Genomic DNA, 21942 nt, shown 5'->3' on the forward strand with positions numbered 1-21942 from the left:
GCACCATCACCAGGGCATTGGTAAGTTTGAACGCTCTGATGTTATTGTTTAACTCCTTGTCCAGTGTTCAACATGTCGCCATTGATCTGTGTTTCTAAGTTAGTGCAATATGGGCACGCCAACATGGTTTGATAGACTCCAAACTGATTGTATAAATCAATAGTGCTTTGTTTTGCCTCCCATTGGAATTGTTATAGCGACAGGGGAACACTGTGAGATATAAGTATTGTTACATTATTACTCTCTTAATACTACCAGCTCTGTGGTGGTGCCACTATATATGTTTGACTCAATTGCAAGCATTTTTGGCTACCTCTTTAATTTTAAATGTATGTTTTTTTAAATATTAATAAAGATTGTCATAGTGATTGTTCAAAATATGCTGTTTCTTATATGATTTTTCCCATCAGTCTATGCCTGCTGCTGCTAATAACGGTGAGAGTAGGAACAACTGATGGGAGTATTCATCAGCCGATGTCTGCTCTCTAAATAGATAATTAAAAAAAAAATGTTTCGGGGGTCCCCTGTATTTTTGATAACCAGCCAGACAAAACTCACAGCTGGGGGCTGCAGCCCTCAGCTGTCAGAAAGGCTGGTTATCAAGAATAGAGGGTCCCCACAGCTGGGGATTGGTATTCTCAGGCTGGTAAGGGGCCTTGGATATCCCCCCCCCCCCCCAACCTAAAAATATCTGCCCAGAAAAGACATCTATTAGATGCGCCAATTCTGATGCTTTGCCCGGCTTTTCCTACTTCCCCTGTAGCGGTGGCAAGTGGAGTTCATATTTGTGGGGTTGATGTCACCTTTGTATTGTCAGGTGACATCGAGCCCACGGCTTAGTAATGGAGAAGCGTCTATAAGACACCTATCCATTACTAATCCTACAGTTATATAGCAAATAAAGACACAGCCAGAATAAAGTCTTTTATTAGAAATAAAACAAAACACACTACTCACCTAACACCTATTTCACTGAAGCCCTCGTCTTCTGTAAAAAAAACAAAAAAAAAAACAACAACAACAATATCCCTCACCTGCCCATTGCTGTGTCCCACGCTGTAATCCATGTGTGGGGGATAAATACTTTTCAACCTGGATGGTGCCAAGATGCGACTGTCCAGGCTGAGAACCCCTAGGGAATGAGCTGCTGGGAGCGCAGCGTCAGTGACCGAGGGTGACGGCATAGAGGTTACCGCCGGTCACTGAAGCTCCGCTCCCAGCCGGACTGAGCTGCGGTGACATCCAGTGAGATCCCAGCGAGCACTGTGAGAAAGTCTCACGGTGTAGCACGGAGCCCAGAGGTATGCCTCTGTCACATTTGCTGCCATTTCACACCGTGGGAACTGCGGCTGACGGGTGGTGTTGATTTTCCCGCCGATCAGAAGCGGAGTTTACCGCGCTGTCATATGCACAAACACTGGATGTTGGGGCCAATTCAAAGGAATGGGGTCTGGGGTCTGTTTTGGAACCCCAAGTGATTTTTTTTAACAGTTCGGCCGACCATGAACACGCAGGTCTATCTAAGCCACCACAACCCCCAGCAATGACTGTGTGATATATCCCTCCTAACTCACAGAAGGCAGACAACTCTGGACGAACTACAACTCCCAGCACATTCCATCAGCTACATATGTAAGCACTTGCAGTTACAGAGATGGGGAAGACGGTGAGGTGTCAGCAGCCAGGAGAGCGCAGCAAAGAACAGCTGCCGGCACCAAGCGCCACACGTGACCTCCAGAGACCGGGCTGCACCGGCGCGGAAGTGCGTCACCGGAAGCGCCTCTGTGACGTCAGCGGCAAGATGGCGGCGCGCATGAAGTGAGAGGGCACAGCGGTGACAGGATGAGAGGTACGGGATGGTGGGTGATACCGCGGAGCGGGAGGGGAACCGAGTCCTGGGTGACATATAGTTCTCCCCTGCCAGTCATTCAGTGACATGGAGGAGGACGTGCGTGACACAGCAGAGACCGGAGATGTCAAAGCCTGAATAATCCTCACTGCTGGGGATGTCATCAGTATATAGGCAGCGAGCAGTGACGTCACAGAGAGCAAGATACATCAAATGCTTCACTGTGTACATACATTACTGATCCTCAGCTACATCCTGTATTATACCCCAGAGCGGCACTCACTGTTCTGCTGGTGCAGTCACTGTGTACATACATTACATTACTTATCCTGTACTGATCCTGAGTTACATCCTGTATTATACCCCAGAGCGGCACTCACTGTTCTGCTGGTGCAGTCACTGTGTACATACATTACATTACTTATCCTGTACTGATCCTGAGTTACATCCTGTATTATACCCCAGAGCGGCACTCACTGTTCTGCTGGTGCAGTCACTGTGTACATACATTACATTACTGAGCCTGTACTGGTCCTGAGTTACATCCTGTATTATACTCCAGAGCTGCACTCACTATTCTGCTGGTGCAGTCACTGTGTACATACATTACTTATCCTGTACTGATCTGGAGTTACATCCTGTATTATACTCCAGAGCTGCACTCACTATTCTGCTGGTGCAGTCACTGTGTACATACATTACTTATCCTGTACTGATCCTGAGTTACATCCTGTATTATACTCCAGAGCTGCACTCACTATTCTGCTGGTGCAGTCACTGTGTACATACATTACATTATTTATCCTGTACTGATCCTGAGTTACATCCTGTATTATACTCCAGAGCTGCACTCACTATTCTGCTGGTGCAGTCACTGTGTACATACATTACATTACTTATCCTGTACTGATCCTGAGTTACATCCTGTATTATACTCCAGAGCTGCACTCACTATTCTGCTGGTGCAGTCACTGTGTACATTCATTACATTACTTATCCTGTACTGATCCTGAGTTACATCCTGTATTATACCCCAGAGCTGCACTCACTATTCTGCTGGTGCAGTCACTGTGTATGTACATTACATTACTTATCCTGTACTGATCCTGAGTTACATCCTGTATTATACCCCAGAGCTGCACTCACTATTCTGCTGGTGCAGTCACTGTGTACATACATTACATTACTTATCCTGTACTGATCCTGAGTTACATCCTGTATTATACCCCAGAGCTGCACTCACTATTCTGCTGGTGCAGTCACTGTGTACATACATTACATTACTTATCCTGTACTGATCCTGAGTTACCTCCTGTATTATACCCCAGAGCTGCACTCACTATTTTGCTGGTGCAGTCACTGTGTATGTACATTACATTACTTATCCTGTACTGCTCCTGAGTTACATCCTGTATTATACTCCAGAGCTGCACTCACTATTCTGCTGGTGCATTCACTGTGTACATACATTATATTACTGATCCTGTACTGATCCTGAGTTACATCTTGTATTATACTCCAGAGCTGCACTCACTATTCTGCTGGTGCAGTCACTGTGTACATATATTACATTACTTATCCTGAGTTACATCCTGTATTATACCCCAGAGCTGCACTCACTATTCTGCTGGTGCAGTCACTGTGTACATACATTACATTACTTATCCTGTACTGATCCTGAGTTACATCCTGTATTATACTCCAGAGCTGCAGTCACTATTCTGCTGGTGCAGTCACTGTGTATATACATTACATTACTTATCCTGTACTGATCCTGAGTTACATCCTGTATTATACTCCAGAGCTGCACTCACTATTCTGCTGGTGCAGTCACTGTGTACATACATTACATTACTTATCCTGTACTGATCCTGAGTTACCTCCTGTATTATACCCCAGAGCTGCACTCACTATTCTGCTGGTGCAGTCCCTGTGTACATACATTACTGATCCGGAGTTACATCCTGTATTATACTTCAGAGCTGCACTCACTATTCTGCTGGTGCAGTCACTGTGTACATACATTACATTACTTATCCTGTACTGATCCTGAGTTACATCCTGTATTATACTCCAGAGCTGCACTCACTATTCTGCTGGTGCAGTCACTGTGTACATATATTACATTACTTATCCTGAGTTACATCCTGTATTATACCCCAGAGCTGCACTCACTATTCTGCTGGTGCAGTCACTGTGTACATACATTACATTACTTATCCTGTACTGATCCTGAGTTACATCCTGTATTATACCCCAGAGCTGCACTCACTATTCTGCTGGTGCAGTCACTGTGTACATATATTACATTACTTATCCTGTACTGATCCTGAGTTACATCCTGTATTATACCCCAGAGCTGCACTCACTATTCTGCTGGTGGAGTCACTGTGTACATATATTGCATTACTTATCCTGTACTGATCCTGAGTTACATCCTGTATTATACTCCAGAGCTGCACTCACTATTCTGCTGGTGCAGTCACTGTGTACATACATTACATTACTGATCCTGAGTTACATCCTGTATTATACCCCAGAGCTGCACTCACTATTCTGCTGGTGCAGTCACTGTGTACATATATTACATTACTTATCCTGTACTGATCCTGAGTTACATCCTGTATTATACCCCAGAGCTGCACTCACTATTCTGCTGGTGGAGTCACTGTGTACATATATTACATTACTTATCCTGTACTGATCCTGAGTTACATAGTAACATAGTAACATAGTTAGTAAGGCCGAAAAAAGACATTTGTCCATCCAGTTCAGCCTATATTCCATCATAATAAATACCCAGATCTACGTCCTTCTACAGAACCTAATAATTGTATGATACAATATTGTTCTGCTCCAGGAAGACATCCAGGCCTCCAGAGCTGCACTCACTATTCTGCTGGTGCAGTCACTGTGTACATACATTACATTACTGATCCTGAGTTACATCCTGTATTATACCCCAGAGCTGCACTCACTATTCTGCTGGTGCAGTCACTGTGTACATACATTAAATTACTTATCGTGTACTGATCCTGAGTTACATCCTGTATTATACTCCAGAGCTGCACTCACTATTCTGCTGGTGCAGTCACTGTGTACATACATAACATTACTTATCCTGTACTGATCCTGTGTTACATCCTGTATAATACTCCAGAGCTGCACTCACTATTCTGCTGGTGGAGTCACTGTGTACATACATTACATTACTGATCCTGTACTGATCCTGAGTTACATCCTGTATTATACTCCAGAGCTGCACTCACTATTCTGCTGGTGCAGTCACTGTGTACATACATTACATTACTGATCCTGTACTGATCCTGAGTTACATCCTGTATTATACCCCAGAGCTGCACTCACTATTCTGCTGGTGCAGTCACTGTGTACATACATTACTGATCCTGAGTTACATCCTGTATTATACCCCAGAGCTGTACTCACTATTCTGCTGGTGCAGTCACTGTGTACATACATTAAATTACTTATCGTGTACTGATCCTGAGTTACATCCTGTATTATACTCCAGAGCTGCACTCACTATTCTGCTGGTGCAGTCACTGTGTACATACATTACATTACTGATCCTGTACTGATCCTGAGTTACATCCTGTATTATAACCCAGAGCTGCACTCACTATTCTGCTGGTGCAATCACTGTGTACATACATTACATTACTTATCGTGTACTGATCCTGAGTTACATCCTGTATTATACTCCAGAGCTGCACTCACTATTCTGCTGGTGCAGTCACTGTGTACATACATTACATTACTGATCCTGTACTGATCCTGAGTTACATCCTGTATTATAACCCAGAGCTGCACTCACTATTCTGCTGGTGCAATCACTGTGTACATACATTACATTACTGATCCTGTACTGGTCCTGAGTTACATCCTGTATTATTCTCCAGAGCTGCACTCACTATTCTACTGGTGCAGTCACTGTGTACATACATTACATTACTGATCCTGTACTGGTCCTGCGTTACATCCTGTATTATACCCCAGAGCTGCACTCACTATTCTGCTGGTGCAGTCACTGTGTACATACATTACATTACTGATCCTGTACTGGTCCTGAGTTACGTCCTGTATTACACTCCAGAGCTGCACTCACTATTCTGCTGGTGCAGTCAGTGTGTGCATACATTACATTACTTATCCTGTACTGATCCTGAGTTACCTCCTGTATTATACCCCAGAGCTGCACTCACTATTTTGCTGGTGCAGTCACTGTGTATGTACATTACATTACTTATCCTGTACTGCTCCTGAGTTACATCCTGTATTATACTCCAGAGCTGCACTCACTATTCTGCTGGTGCATTCACTGTGTACATACATTATATTACTGATCCTGTACTGATCCTGAGTTACATCTTGTATTATACTCCAGAGCTGCACTCACTATTCTGCTGGTGCAGTCACTGTGTACATATATTACATTACTTATCCTGAGTTACATCCTGTATTATACCCCAGAGCTGCACTCACTATTCTGCTGGTGCAGTCCCTGTGTACATACATTACTGATCCGGAGTTACATCCTGTATTATACTTCAGAGCTGCACTCACTATTCTGCTGGTGCAGTCACTGTGTACATACATTACATTACTTATCCTGTACTGATCCTGAGTTACATCCTGTATTATACTCCAGAGCTGCACTCACTATTCTGCTGGTGCAGTCACTGTGTACATACATTACATTACTTATCCTGTACTGATCCTGAGTTACATCCTGTATTATACTCCAGAGCTGCACTCACTATTCTGCTGGTGCAGTCACTGTGTACATACATTACATTACTTATCCTGTACTGATCCTGAGTTACCTCCTGTATTATACCCCAGAGCTGCACTCACTATTCTGCTGGTGCAGTCCCTGTGTACATACATTACTGATCCGGAGTTACATCCTGTATTATACTTCAGAGCTGCACTCACTATTCTGCTGGTGCAGTCACTGTGTACATACATTACATTACTTATCCTGTACTGATCCGGAGTTACATCCTGTATTATACTTCAGAGCTGCACTCACTATTCTGCTGGTGTAGTCACTGTGTACATACATTACATTACTTATCCTGTACTGATCCTGAGTTACATCCTGTATTATACTCCAGAGCTGCACTCACTATTCTGCTGGTGCAGTCACTGTGTACATATATTACATTACTTATCCTGAGTTACATCCTGTATTATACCCAAGAGCTGCACTCACTATTCTGCTGGTGCAGTCACTGTGTACATACATTACATTACTTATCCTGTACTGATCCTGAGTTACATCCTGTATTATACCCCAGAGCTGCACTCACTATTCTGCTGGTGCAGTCACTGTGTACATATATTACATTACTTATCCTGTACTGATCCTGAGTTACATCCTGTATTATACCCCAGAGCTGCACTCACTATTCTGCTGGTGGAGTCACTGTGTACATATATTGCATTACTTATCCTGTACTGATCCTGAGTTACATCCTGTATTATACTCCAGAGCTGCACTCACTATTCTGCTGGTGCAGTCACTGTGTACATACATTACATTACTGATCCTGAGTTACATCCTGTATTATACCCCAGAGCTGCACTCACTATTCTGCTGGTGCAGTCACTGTGTACATATATTACATTACTTATCCTGTACTGATCCTGAGTTACATCCTGTATTATACCCCAGAGCTGCACTCACTATTCTGCTGGTGGAGTCACTGTGTACATATATTACATTACTTATCCTGTACTGATCCTGAGTTACATCCTGTATTATACTCCAGAGCTGCACTCACTATTCTGCTGGTGCAGTCACTGTGTACATACATTACATTACTGATCCTGAGTTACATCCTGTATTATACCCCAGAGCTGCACTCACTATTCTGCTGGTGGAGTCACTGTGTACATACATTACATTACTGATCCTGTACTGATCCTGAGTTACATCCTGTATTATACCCCAGAGCTGCACTCACTATTCTGCTGGTGCAGTCACTGTGTACATACATTACTGATCCTGAGTTACATCCTGTATTATACCCCAGAGCTGTACTCACTATTCTGCTGGTGCAGTCACTGTGTACATACATTAAATTACTTATCGTGTACTGATCCTGAGTTACATCCTGTATTATACTCCAGAGCTGCACTCACTATTCTGCTGGTGCAGTCACTGTGTACATACATTACATTACTGATCCTGTACTGATCCTGAGTTACATCCTGTATTATAACCCAGAGCTGCACTCACTATTCTGCTGGTGCAATCACTGTGTACATACATTACATTACTTATCGTGTACTGATCCTGAGTTACATCCTGTATTATACTCCAGAGCTGCACTCACTATTCTGCTGGTGCAGTCACTGTGTACATACATTACATTACTGATCCTGTACTGATCCTGAGTTACATCCTGTATTATAACCCAGAGCTGCACTCACTATTCTGCTGGTGCAATCACTGTGTACATACATTACATTACTGATCCTGTACTGGTCCTGAGTTACATCCTGTATTATTCTCCAGAGCTGCACTCACTATTCTACTGGTGCAGTCACTGTGTACATACATTACATTACTGATCCTGTACTGGTCCTGCGTTACATCCTGTATTATACCCCAGAGCTGCACTCACTATTCTGCTGGTGCAGTCACTGTGTACATACATTACATTACTGATCCTGTACTGGTCCTGAGTTACGTCCTGTATTACACTCCAGAGCTGCACTCACTATTCTGCTGGTGCAGTCAGTGTGTGCATACATTACATTACTTATCCTGTACTGATCCTGAGTTACATCCTGTATTATACTCCAGAGCTGCACTCACTATTCTGCTGGTGTAGTCATTGTGTACATACATTACATTACTTATCCTGTACTGATCCTGAGTTACCTCCTGTATTATACTCCAGAGCTGCACTCACTATTCTGCTGGTGCAATCACTGTGTACATACATTACATTACTGATCCTGTACTGGTCCTGAGTTACATCCTGTATTATTCTCCAGAGCTGCACTCACTATTCTACTGGTGCAGTCACTGTGTACATACATTACATTACTGATCCTGTACTGGTCCTGCGTTACATCCTGTATTATACCCCAGAGCTGCACTCACTATTCTGCTGGTGCAGTCACTGTGTACATACATTACATTACTGATCCTGTACTGGTCCTGAGTTACGTCCTGTATTACACTCCAGAGCTGCACTCACTATTCTGCTGGTGCAGTCAGTGTGTGCATACATTACATTACTTATCCTGTACTGATCCTGAGTTACCTCCTGTATTATACCCCAAAGCTGCACTCACTATTCTGCTGGTGCAGTCAGTGTGCATTGTACTCCATAGTAGCATCCATAATTCTGCACGGCTCAGAGCTGATATCTGCCAGTACTTCCTCTTGTTCAGTGTCTGGGTCGCACATGTCGGAGGGATTAGCAGTGTGATTATTATCTTTATGCTCCGTATAGTAAGTTGTTCTCTTTCCTCATCCATTCCTGACTCGCGGAAGGTTCTAGTTTCCCCCAACATTGTTCTTAGAGACAGGAAAGCTTTACATCAGAGCTGTGCTCCTTTAATGCTGTGCTTTCAGCTGCAGTGCCTTGTGGGATAGGTAGGTGTTCATGTATAATTTTATTTGCTGGTTGTTTATGAAGACACTGAAGCAGCAGGGACTGTCGGTCTGCCGATACTTCATAGAGCTGAGTGCGTGGTTGGATGTGACATCTTCTCTAGTGTCGGCCAGTAAATAAGGGCCGAGGGGGAAGCGTGTATTCTAAGGGTACCGTCACACTATACGATTTACCTACGATCACGACCAGCGATACGACCTGGCCGTGATCGTAGGTAAATCGTAGTGTGGTCGCTGGGGAGCTGTCACACAGACAGCTCTCCAGCGACCAACGATGCCGAGGTCCCTGGGTAACCAGGGTAAACATCGGGTAACTAAGCGCAGGACCGCGCTTAGTTACCCGATGTTTACCCTGGTTACAAGCGTTAAACTAAAAAAAAACAAACAGCACATACTTACATTCTGGTGTCCGTCAGGTCCCTTGCCGTCTGCTTCCCGCACTCAGTGACTGCCGGCCGTAAAGTGAAAGTGAAAGCACAGCCGCTGTGCTCTGCTTTCACTTTACGGCCGGCAGTCACAGTGCGGGAAGCAGAGACAGCAAGGGACCTGACGGACACCAGAATGTAAGTATGTGCTGTTTATTTTTTTTTAGTTTAACGCTTGTAACCAGGGTAAACATCGGGTTACTAAGCGCGGTCCTGCGCTTAGTTACCCGAAGTTTACCCTGGTTACAAGCGAACGCATCGCTGGATCGCATCGCTAGATCACTAGATCGGTGTCACACACACCGATCTAGCGATGACAGCGGGAGATCCAGCGATGAAAGAAAGTTCCATACGATCTGCTACGACGTACGATTCTCAGCAGGATCCCTGATCGCTGCTGCGTGTCAGACACAGCGATATCGTAACGATATCGCTGGAACGTCACGAATCGTACCGTCGTAGCGATCGAAATGGCAGTGTGTGACGGTACCCTAAGAAAATATTCGTGCCAATTCACCAGTAAGATGGAAAGTTGCAAATATCTCCCTTATATCTTGTTAATATGGCAGAAATACATAAATCCGAACACGATCCACTCGCCCCGAAAAACCGCAGAATTTATTTATTTTACTTTTATCTTCTGTCTCCGAATAATGAAAACATTCCAGCAAAATCAAAGCTTATAAGGTCATAAACTGTTTATACCGAGCTTCGGTCACAAGGTGCAGCTGCCGTGTATTGTCACCGCTAGTGTGGGCTGTCCTCAAATGTGACTGATCTGGGGTACTGACACTTGGGGTAATGACACTAATACTTGGGGTACAGGATAATGACGCTGACAATTGGGGTACAGGATAATGGCGCTGACACTTGGGGTACAGGATAATGACACTGACACTTGGGGTACAGGATAATGACGCTGACACTTGGGGTACAGGATAATGGCGCTGACACTTGGGGTACAGGATAATGACACTGACACTTGGGGTACAGGATAATGGCACTGACACTTGGGGTACAGGATAATGGCGCTGACACTTGGGGTACAGGATAATGACACTGACACTTGGGGTACAGGATAATGGCGCTGACACTTGGGGTACAGGATAATGACACTGACACTTGGGGTACAGGATAATGGCACTGACACTTGGGGTACAGGATAATGGCGCTGACACTTGGGGTACAGGATAATGGCGCTGACACTTGGGGTACAGGATAATGACACTGACACTTGGGGTACAGGATAATGACACTGACACTTGGGGTACAGGATAATGGCACTGACACTTGGGGTACAGGATAATGGCACTGACACTTGGGGTGCAGGATAGTAACACTGACACTTGGGGTACAGGATAATGACACTGACACTTGGGGTACAGGATAATGACACTGACACTTGGGGTACAGGATAATGGCGCTGACACTTGGGGTACAGGATAATGGCACTGACACTTGGGGTACAGGATAATGGCACTGACACTTTGGGTACAGGATAATGACGCTGACACTTGGGGTACACGATAATGACGCTGACACTTGGGGTACAGGATAATGACGCTGACACTTGGGGTACAGGATAATGACGCTGACACTTGGGGTACAGGATAATGACGCTGACACTTGGGGTACAGGATAATGACGCTGACACTTGGGGTACAGGATAATGATACTGACATTTGGGGTACAGGATAATGACACTAATACTTGGGGTACAGGATAATGACGCTGACACTTGGGGTGCCGATTCAGCGATGTCAGCGGGAGATCCAGCGACGAAATAAAGTTTCAAACGATCTGCTACGACGTACGATTCTCAACAGGGTCCCTGATCGCAGTAGCGTGTCAGACACAGCGAGATCGTAATTATATCGCTGGAACGTCACGGATCGTGCCGTCCTAGCGATCAAAGTGCCACTGTGTGACTGTACCCTTAGGCTATGGACGTGTAATCTGACCATTCAGATCTCGGCCTCTCCTGTATTTCTGCAGGTCTCTCCTCAGTCCTGGGCTGGATGCTCGGCCTCTCCTGTATTTCTGCAGGTCTCTCCTCAGTCCTGGGCTGGATGCTCGGCCTCTCCTGTATTTCTCTCCTCAGTCCTGGGCTGGATTCTCGGCCTCTCCTGTATTTCTCTCCTCAGTCCTGCGCTGGATGCTCGGCCTCTCCTGTCTTTCTTCAGGTCTCTCCTCAGTCCCGGGCTGGATGCTCGGCCTCTCCTATATTTCTGCAGGTCTCTCTTCAGTCCTGGGCTGGATGCTCGGCCTCTCCTGTAATTCTCTCCTCAGTCCCGGGCTGGATGCTCGGCCTCTCCTGTCTTTCTGCAGGTCTCTCCTCAGTCCTGGGCTGGATGCTCGGCCTCTCCTATATTTCTGCAGGTCTCCTCAGTCCTGGGCTGGATGCTCGGCCTCCCCTATATTTCTGCAGGTCTCTCCTCAGTCCTGGGCTGGATGCTCGGCCTCTCCTGTCTTTCTTCAGGTCTCTCCTCAGTCCCGGGTTGGATGCTCGGCCACTCCTATATTTCTGCAGGTCTCTCCTCAGTCCTGGGCTGGATGCTCGGCCTCTCCTATATTTCTGCAGGTCTCTCCTCAGTCCCGGGCTGGATGCTCGGCCACTCCTATATTTCAGCAGGTCTCTCCTCAGCCCTGGGCTGGATTCTCGGCCTCTCCTGTATTTCTCTCCTCAGTCCTGGGCTGGATGCTCGGCCTCCCCTATATTTCTGCAGGTCTCTCTTCAGTCCTGGGCTGGATGCTCGGCCTCTCCTGTATTTCTGCAGCTTTCCTCAGTCCCGGGCTGGATGCTCGGCCTCCCCTATATTTCTGCAGGTCTCTCCTCAGTCCCGGGCTGGTTTCTCGGCCTCTCCTGTATTTCTCTCCTCAGTCCTGGGCTGGATGCTCGGCCTCCCCTATATTTCTGCAGGTCTCTCCTCAGTCCCGGGCTGGATGCTCGGCCTCTCCTGTATTTCTCTCCTCAGTCCCGGGCTGGATGCTCGGCCTCTCCTGTATTTGTCCAGGTCTCTCCTCAGTCCTGGGCTGGATGCTCGGCGTCTTCTGTATTTCTCTCCTCAGTATTGGGCTGGATGCTCGGCCTCTCCTGTATTTGTCCAGGTCTCTCCTCAGTCCTGGGCTGGATGCTCGGCCTCTCCTGTATTTCTCTCCTCAGTCCTGGGCTGGATGCTCGGCCTCTCCTATATTTCTGCAGGTCTCTCCTCAGTCCTGGGCTGGATGCTCGGCCTCTCCTGTATTTCTGCAGGTCTCTCCTCAGTCCTGGGCTGGATGCTTGGCCTCTCCTATATTTCTGCAGGTCTCTCCTCAGTCCTGGGCTGGATGCTTGGCCTCTCCTATATTTCTTCAGGTCTCTCCTCAGTCCTGGGCTGGATGCTCGGCCTCTCCTATATTTCTGCAGGTCTCTCCTCAGTCCTGGGCTGGATGCTCGGCCTCCCCTATATTTCTGCAGGTCTCTCCTCAGTCCCGGGCTGGATGCTCGGCCTCTCCTGTATTTCTCTCCTCAGTCCCGGGCTGGATGCTCGGCCTCTCCTGTATTTGTCCAGGTCTCTCCTCAGTCCTGGGCTGGATGCTCGGCCTCTTCTGTATTTCTCTCCTCAGTATTGGGCTGGATGCTCGGCCTCTCCTGTATTTGTCCAGGTCTCTCCTCAGTCCTGGGCTGGATGCTCGGCCTCTCCTGTATTTCTGCAGGTCTCTCCTCAGTCCTGGGCTGGATGCTCGGCCTCTCCTGTATTTCTCTCCTCAGTCCTGGGCTGGATGCTCGGCCTCTCCTGTCTTTCTTCAGGTCTCTCCTCAGTCCCGGGATGGATGCTCGGCCACTCCTATATTTCTGCAGGTCTCTCCTCAGTCCTGGGCTGGATTCTCGGCCTCTCCTGTATTTCTCTCCTCAGTCCTGGGCTGGATGCTCGGCCTCTGCTGTCTTTCTTCAGGTCTCTCCTCAGTCCCGGGCTGGATGCTCGGCCTCCCCTATATTTCTGCAGGTCTCTCCTCAGTCCTGGGCTGGATGCTCGGCCACTCCTATATTTCTGCAGGTCTCTCCTCAGTCCTGGGCTGGATTCTCGGCCTCTCCTGTATTTCTCTCCTCAGTCCTGGGCTGGATGCTCGGCCTCTCCTGTCTTTCTTCAGGTCTCTCCTCAGTCCCGGGCTGGATGCTCGGCCTCCCCTATATTTCTGCAGGTCTCTCCTCAGTCCCGGGCTGGATGCTCGGCCTCTCCTGTATTTCTGCAGGTCTCTCCTCAGTCCTGGGCTGGATGCTCGGCCTCTCCTATATTTCTGCAGGTCTCTCTTCAGTTCTGAGCTGGATGCTCGGCCTCTCCTGTATTTCTGCAGGTTTCCTCAGTCCCGGGCTGGATGCTCGGCCTCCCCTATATTTCTGCAGGTCTCTCCTCAGTCCCGGGCTGGATTCTCGGCCTCTCCTGTATTTCTCTCCTCAGTCCTGGGCTGGATGCTCGGCCTCCCCTATATTTCTGCAGGTCTCTCCTCAGTCCCGGGCTGGATGCTCGGCGTCTCCTGTATTTCTCTCCTCAGTCCCGGGCTGGATGCTCGGCCTCTCCTGTATTTGTCCAGGTCTCTCCTCAGTCCTGGGCTGGATGATCGGCCTCTTCTGTATTTCTCTCCTCAGTATTGGGCTGGATGCTCGGCCTCTCCTGTATTTGTCCAGGTCTCTCCTCAATCCTGGGCTGGATGCTCGGCCTCTCCTGTATTTCTCTCCTCAGTCCTGGGCTGGATGCTCGGCCTCTCCTGTATTTCTCTCCTCAGTCCTGGGCTGGATGCTCGGCCTCTCCTATATTTCTGCAGGTCTCTCCTCAGTCCTGGGCTGGATGCTCGGCCTCTCCTGTATTTCTCTCCTCAGTCCTGGGCTGGATGCTCGGCCTCTCCTATATTTCTGCAGGTCTCTCCTCAGTCCTGGGCTGGATGCTCGGCCTCTCCTATATTTCTGCAGGTCTCTCCTCAGTCCTGGGCTGGATGCTTGGCCTCTCCTATATTTCTGCAGGTCTCTCCTCAGTCCTGGGCTGGATGCTCGGCCCCTCCTATATTTCTGCAGGTCTCTCCTCAGTCCTGGGCTGGATGCTCGGCCTCTCCTATATTTCTGCAGGTCTCTCCTCAGTCCTGGGCTGGATGCTTGGCCTCTCCTATATTTCTGCAGGTCTCTCCTCAGTCCTGGGCTGGATGCTCGGCCTCTCCTGTATTTGTCCAGGTCTCTCCTCAGTCCTGGGCTGGATGCTCGGCCTCTCCTGTATTTCTGCAGGTCTCTCTTCTGTCCTGGGCTGGATGCTCGGCCTCTCCTATATTTCTGCAGGTCTCTCCTCAGTTCCGGGCTGGATGCTCGGCCTCCCCTATATTTCTGCAGGTCTCTCCTCAGTCCCGGGCTGGATGCTCGGCCTCTCCTGTATTTCTCTCCTCAGTCCTGGGCTGGATGCTCGGCCTCTCCTGTATTTCTCTCCTCAGTCCAGGGCTGGATGCTCGGCCTCTCCTGTATTTCTCTCCTCAGTCCTGGGCTGGATGCTCGGCCTCCCCTATATTTCTGCAGGTCTCTCCTCAGTCCCGGGCTGGATGCTCGGCCTCTCCTGTATTTCTCTCCTCAGTCCTGGGCTGGATGCTCGGCCTCTCCTGTATTTCTCTCCTCAGTCCTGGGCTGGATGCTCGGCCTCTCCTATATTTCTGCAGGTCTCTCCTCAGTCCTGGGCTGGATGCTCGTCCTCTCCTGTATTTCTCTCCTCAGTCCTGGGCTGGATGCTCGGCCTCTCCTGTATTTCTCTCCTCAGTCCTGGGCTGGATGCTCGGCCTCTCCTGTATTTCTCTCCTCAGTCCTGGGCTGGATGCTCGGCCTCTCCTATATTTCTGCAGGTCTCTCCTCAGTCCTGGGCTGGATGCTCGGCCTCTCCTGTATTTCTCTCCTCAGTCCTGGGCTGGATGCTCAGCCTCTCCTGTATTTCTCTCCTCAGTCCTGGGCTGGATGCTCGGCCTCTCCTATATTTCTGCAGGTCTCTCCTCAGTCCTGGGCTGGATGCTCGACCCCTCCTGTATTTCTGCAGGTCTCTCCTCAGTCCTGGGCTGGATTCTCGGCCTCCCCTTTATTTCTGCAGGTCTCTCCTCAGTCCTGGGCTGGATGCTCGGCCTCTCCTGTATTTCTGCAGGTCTCTCTTCTGTCCTGGGCTGGATGCTCGGCCTCTCCTGTATTTCTGCAGGTCTCTCCTCAGTCCTGGGCTGGATGCTCGGCCTCTCCTATATTTCTGCAGGTCTCTCCTCAGTCCTGGGCTGGATGCTCGTCCTCTCCTGTATTTCTCTCCTCAGTCCTGGGCTGGATGCTCGGCCTCTCCTGTATTTCTCTCCTCAGTCCTGGGCTGGATGCTCGGCCTCTCCTGTATTTCTCTCCTCAGTCCTGGGCTGGATGCTCTGCCTCTCCTATATTTCTGAAGGTCTCTCCTCAGTCCTGGGCTGGATGCTCGACCTCTCCTGTATTTCTCTCCTCAGTCCTGGGCTGGATGCTCGGCCTCTCCTGTATTTCTCTCCTCAGTCCTGGGCTGGATGCTCGGCCTCTCCTATATTTCTGCAGGTCTCTCCTCAGTCCTGGGCTGGATGCTCGACCCCTCCTGTATTTCTGCAGGTCTCTCCTCAGTCCTGGGCTGGATTCTCGGCCTCCCCTATATTTCTGCAGGTCTCTCCTCAGTCCTGGGCTGGATGCTCGGCCTCTCCTATATTTCTGCAGGTCTCTCCTCAGTCCCGGGCTGGATGCTCGGCCTCTCCTGTATTTCTCTCCTCAGTCCTGGGCTGGATGCTCGGCCTCTCCTGTATTTCTCTCCTCAGTCCTGGGCTGGATGCTCGGCCTCTCCTATATTTCTGCAGGTCTCTCCTCAGTCCTGGGCTGGATGCTCGTCCTCTCGTGTATTTCTCTCGTCAGTCCTGGGCTGGATGCTCGGCCTCTCCTGTATTTCTCTCCTCATTCCTGGGCTGGATGCTCGACCCCTCCTGTATTTCTGCAGGTCTCTCCTCAGTCCTGGGCTGGATTCTCGGCCTCTCCTATATTTCTGCAGGTCTCTCCTCAGTCCTGGGCTGGATGCTCGGCCTCTCCTGTATTTCTGCAGGTCTCTCCTCAGTTCCTGGCTGGATGCTCGACCTCCCCTATATTTCTGCAGATCTCTCCTCAGTCCCGGGCTGGATGCTCGGCCTCTCCTGTATTTCTCTCCTCAGTCCTGGGCTGGATGCTTGGCCTCTCCTGTCTTTCTTCAGGTCTCTCCTCAGTCCTGGGCTGGATGCTCGGCCTCTCCTGTATTTCTGCAGGTCTCTCCTCAGTCCTGGGCTGGATGCTCGGCCTCCCCTATATTTCTGCAGGTCTCTCCTCAGTCCTGGGCTGGATGCTCGGCCTCCCCTATATTTTTGCAGGTCTCTCCTCAGTCCTGGGCTGGATGCTCGGCCTCTCCTGTATTTCTGCAGGTCTCTCCTCAGTCCTGGGCTGTATGCTCGGCCTCTCCTATATTTCTGCAGGTTTCCTCAGTCCTGGGCTGGATGCTCGGCCTCTCCTGTCTTTCTTCAGGTCTCTCCTCAGTCCTGGGCTGGATGCTCGGCCTCTCCTATATTTCTGCAGGTCTCCTCAGTCCTGGGCTGGATGCTCGGCCTCTCCTGTATTTCTCTCCTCAGTCCTGGGCTGGATGCTCGGCCTCTCCTGTATTTCTGCAGGTCTCTCCTCAGTCCTGGGCTGGATGCTCGGCCTCCCCTATATTTCTGCAGATCTCTCCTCAGTCCCGGGCTGGATGCTCGGCCTCTCCTGTATTTCTCTCCTCAGTCCTGGGCTGGATGCTCGGCGTCTCCTGTATTTCTGCAGGTCTCTCCTCAGTCCTGGGCTGGATGCTCGGCCTCCCCTATATTTCTGCAGGTCTCTCCTCAGTCCTGGGCTGGATGCTCGGCCTCTCCTGTATTTCTGCAGGTCTCTCCTCAGTCCTGGGCTGTATGCTCGGCCTCTCCTATATTTCTGCAGGCTTCCTCAGTCCTGGGCTGGATGCTCGGCCTCTCCTGTATTTCTGCAGGTCTCTCCTCAGTCCTGGGCTGGATTCTCGGCCTCTCCTGTATTTCTGCAGGTCTCTCCTCAGTCCTGGGCTGGATGCTCGGCCTCTCCTATATTTCTGCAGGTCTCCTCAGTCCTGGGCTGGATGCTCGGCCTCCCCTATATTTCTGCAGGTCTCTCCTCAGTCCTGGGCTGGATGCTCGGCCTCTCCTGTCTTTCTTCAGGTCTCTCCTCAGTCCCGGGTTGGATGCTCGGCCACTCCTATATTTCTGCAGGTCTCTCCTCAGTCCTGGGCTGGATGCTCGGCCTCTCCTATATTTCTGCAGGTCTCTCCTCAGTCCCGGGCTGGATGCTCGGCCACTCCTATATTTCTGCAGGTCTCTCCTCAGCCCTGGGCTGGATTCTCGGCCTCTCCTGTATTTCTCTCCTCATTCCTGGGCTGGATGCTCGGCCTCCCCTATATTTCTGCAGGTCTCTCTTCAGTCCTGGGCTGGATGCTCGGCCTCTCCTGTATTTCTGCAGCTTTCCTCAGTCCCGGGCTGGATGCTCGGCCTCCCCTATATTTCTGCAGGTCTCTCCTCAGTCCCGGGCTGGATTCTCGGCCTCTCCTGTATTTCTCTCCTCAGTCCTGGGCTGGATGCTCGGCCTCCCCTATATTTCTGCAGGTCTCTCCTCAGTCCTGGGCTGAATGCTCGGCCTCTCCTATATTTCTGCAGGTCTCTCCTCAGTCCTGGGCTGGATGCTCGGCCTCTCCTATATTTCTGCAGGTCTCTCCTCAGTCCTGGGCTGGATGCTCGGCCTCCCCTATATTTCTGCAGGTCTCTCCTCAGTCCCGGGCTGGATGCTCGGCCTCTCCTGTATTTCTCTCCTCAGTCCCGGGCTGGATGCTCGGCCTCTCCTGTATTTGTCCAGGTCTCTCCTCAGTCCTGGGCTGGATGCTCGGCCTCTTCTGTATTTCTCTCCTCAGTATTGGGCTGGATGCTCGGCCTCTCCTGTATTTGTCCAGGTCTCTCCTCAGTCCTGGGCTGGATGCTCGGCCTCTCCTGTATTTCTGCAGGTCTCTACTCAGTCCTGGGCTGGATGCTCGGCCTCTCCTGTATTTCTCTCCTCAGTCCTGGGCTGGATGCTCGGCCTCTCCTGTATTTCTGCAGGTCTCTCCTCAGTCCTGGGCTGTATGCTCGGCCTCTCCTATATTTCTGCAGGTTTCCTCAGTCCTGGGCTGGATGCTCGGCCTCTCCTGTATTTCTGCAGGTCTCTCCTCAGTCCTGGGCTGGATGCTCGGCCTCTCCTGTATTTCTGCAGGTCTCTCCTCAGTCCTGGGCTGGATGCTCGGCCTCTCCTATATTTCTGCAGGTCTCCTCAGTCCTGGGCTGGATGCTCGGCCTCTCCTGTATTTCTGCAGGTCTCTCCTCAGTCCTGGGCTGGATGCTCGGCCTCCCCTATATTTCTGCAGGTCTCTCCTCAGTCCTGGGCTGGATGCTCGGCCTCTCCTATATTTCTGCAGGTCTCCTCAGTCCTGGGCTGGATGCTCGGCCTCTCCTGTATTTCTCTCCTCAGTCCTGGGCTGGATGCTCGGCCTCTCCTGTATTTCTGCAGGTCTCTCCTCAGTCCTGGGCTGTATGCTCGGCCTCTCCTATATTTCTGCAGGTTTCCTCAGTCCTGGGCTGGATGCTCGGCCTCTCCTGTATTTCTGCAGGTCTCTCCTCAGTCCTGGGCTGGATGATCGGCCTCTTCTGTATTTCTCTCCTCAGTCCTGGGCTGGATGCTCGGCCTCTCCTGTATTTCTGCAGGTCTCTCCTCAGTCCTGGGCTGGATGCTCGTCCTCTCCTGTATTTCTCTCCTCAGTCCTGGGCTGGATGCTCGGCCTCTCCTATATTTCTGCAGGTCTCCTCAGTCCTGGGCTGGATGCTCGGCCTCTCCTGTATTTCTCTCCTCAGTCCTGGGCTGGATGCTCGGCCTCTCCTGTATTTCTGCAGGTCTCTCCTCAGTCCTGGGCTGGATGCTCGGCCTCCCCTATATTTCTGCAGGTCTCTCCTCAGTCCTGGGCTGGATGCTCGGCCTCTCCTATATTTCTGCAGGTCTCCTCAGTCCTGGGCTGGATGCTCGGCCTCTCCTGTATTTCTCTCCTCAGTCCTGGGCTGGATGCTCGGCCTCTCCTGTATTTCTGCAGGTCTCTCCTCAGTCCTGGGCTGGATGCTCGGCCTCTCGTGTATTTCTGCAGGTCTCTCTTCTGTCCTGGGCTGGATGCACGGCCTCTCCTATATTTCCTCAAGTCTCTCCTCAGTCCTGGGCTGGATGCTCGGCCTCTCCTGTATTTCTGCAGGTCTCTCCTCAGTCCTGGGCTGGATGCTCGGCCTCTCCTGTATTTCTGCAGGTCTCTCTTCTGTCCTGGGCTGGATTCTCGGCCTCTCCTATATTTCTGCAAGTCTCTCCTCAGTCCTGGGCTGGATGCTCGGCCTCTCCTGTATTTCTCTCCTCAGTCCTGGGCTGGATGCTCGGCCTCTCCTGTATTTCTGCAGGTCTCTCCTCAGTCCTGGGCTGGATGCTTGGCCTCTCCTGTATTTCTGCAGGTCTCTCCTCAGTCCTGGGCTGGATGCTCGGCCTCTCCTGTATTTCTGCAAGTCTCTCCTCAGTCCTGGGCTGGATGCTCGGCCTCTCCTGTCTTTCTTCGGGTCTCTCCTCAGTCCCGGGTTGGATGTTAGTGATTGATGATGGTGGTGGAGGTTTATAGTGCTCTAGTTGTGTATTTTGCCCCAGTCCTGACTGGGGTATGTGCTGATTTTCGGAGGGTGGCGTCTTCCTCCTTACCTGATGTTCGGCATCGATCCTTCCAGTGAGGTCACTCTCCGCACTCCAGTATAACAGGCCTCTCTGTAGCAGCGCAGTCATTTCTCATTTCCGTCCGCTTCCACATAAACGACCCCAGAAGTACGCGGCGACTGGAAAAATGTGCGCGCAATGTTTGTTTAATGTCGATCTAATGATCTCGTGAAATGGCTCGCTGACATGTTTTTACACCAATTACGCTTTCTTCGGTGACCAAAGAAAATGTGATTGAGGGGGAAGTTTGCTTTACTGGAAAGCGGCAAAGAGCGAGGGCGGGATCCCAGTGTTTTCTCACAGCGTTCTCCCATGTACAGGCTTCGATGAAAAACACTTCAGTTTTCCAGGGAAAGTTTTTGTTTTTGTGTGCATGGCAGTGGGAGCTTTCCTACCAGAGGTTGAACAGTCTTCCCATAGATCGGACATGGAGAACATCTGTTCCCGAGCTCTCAGAGATGTAGAATTGCTGATCAGTGGTTGTTTTGGGTTCATCATCATCATCTTCCCAAATCTCATGAACAATGTCTGTGAAATTAACCTGCGGTGCAGACTTTATTCTGTAGTATGTGTCTTTGCCTGGTATTTAGTTACCTGTAACTTTAGGAAAGGATAGCTGAAGATCTCGGGCGCACGTGTCTACTCCTCTGATTTATTGTACCCAGGATCCCCTGCATTGTAGAATTGAACGCCTCTGCCGATCTCTCAGGCAACATTCGGCTAATTGAAAACCCCCTGACTGTCCCCTGATGTGCTGTTTTCCCTAATAGAAGCATTCGTGCCATTCCTTTATTTGGTATTGTGCTAAGTGATATTTCCCTGCTGGCGCCATCTTCTTGAAGAATAAGTCCCCTTCTTCCCTCACATAACAGTTTCTGGATCATGGCTTTACAAAGCAAGTAAATTTCCCACCATGTTGTCTTTAGGTTCCATAATCTGTGCTGGTGAATATAATGATGTATCTCTTATGATGCCTGCGCTCCATCATTCTTATACAGAGCTCCAGATCCACAGCAAGACATAGAATTACATGACAATGTTTTTACTACCTGCAGCCACCAATAGGGGGAGCCAAGTGCATACCGGTGTACAACAGAGTTCAGTGTTTTATCTGTATACATGCAGCTCCTTAGCTCCCCCTATTGGTGGCTGCAGGAACTAATGAAATCAGCCTGCTCTATGGTAT

At 49.8% G+C, this 21942-nt stretch overlaps 1 protein-coding gene across 1 annotated transcript in view; it reads left to right on the forward strand.

The window, feature by feature from the left end:
• The first annotated feature begins 1770 nt into the window (after positions 1-1770).
• The window catches only part of COX10 (cytochrome c oxidase assembly factor heme A:farnesyltransferase COX10), a 109322-nt gene continuing 89150 nt past the window's right edge, over positions 1771-21942 (forward strand). Inside the window, exon 1 of the mRNA XM_069750614.1 lies at positions 1771-1849. Coding sequence (XP_069606715.1) covers positions 1843-1849 — 7 coding nt within the window. The 5' untranslated portion in view covers positions 1771-1842. The remainder of the gene's footprint in view (positions 1850-21942) is intronic.

This window comes from Ranitomeya imitator, chromosome 2 (genome assembly GCF_032444005.1).
Source record: "Ranitomeya imitator isolate aRanImi1 chromosome 2, aRanImi1.pri, whole genome shotgun sequence".
Classification (NCBI taxonomy): Eukaryota; Metazoa; Chordata; class Amphibia; order Anura; family Dendrobatidae; genus Ranitomeya; species Ranitomeya imitator.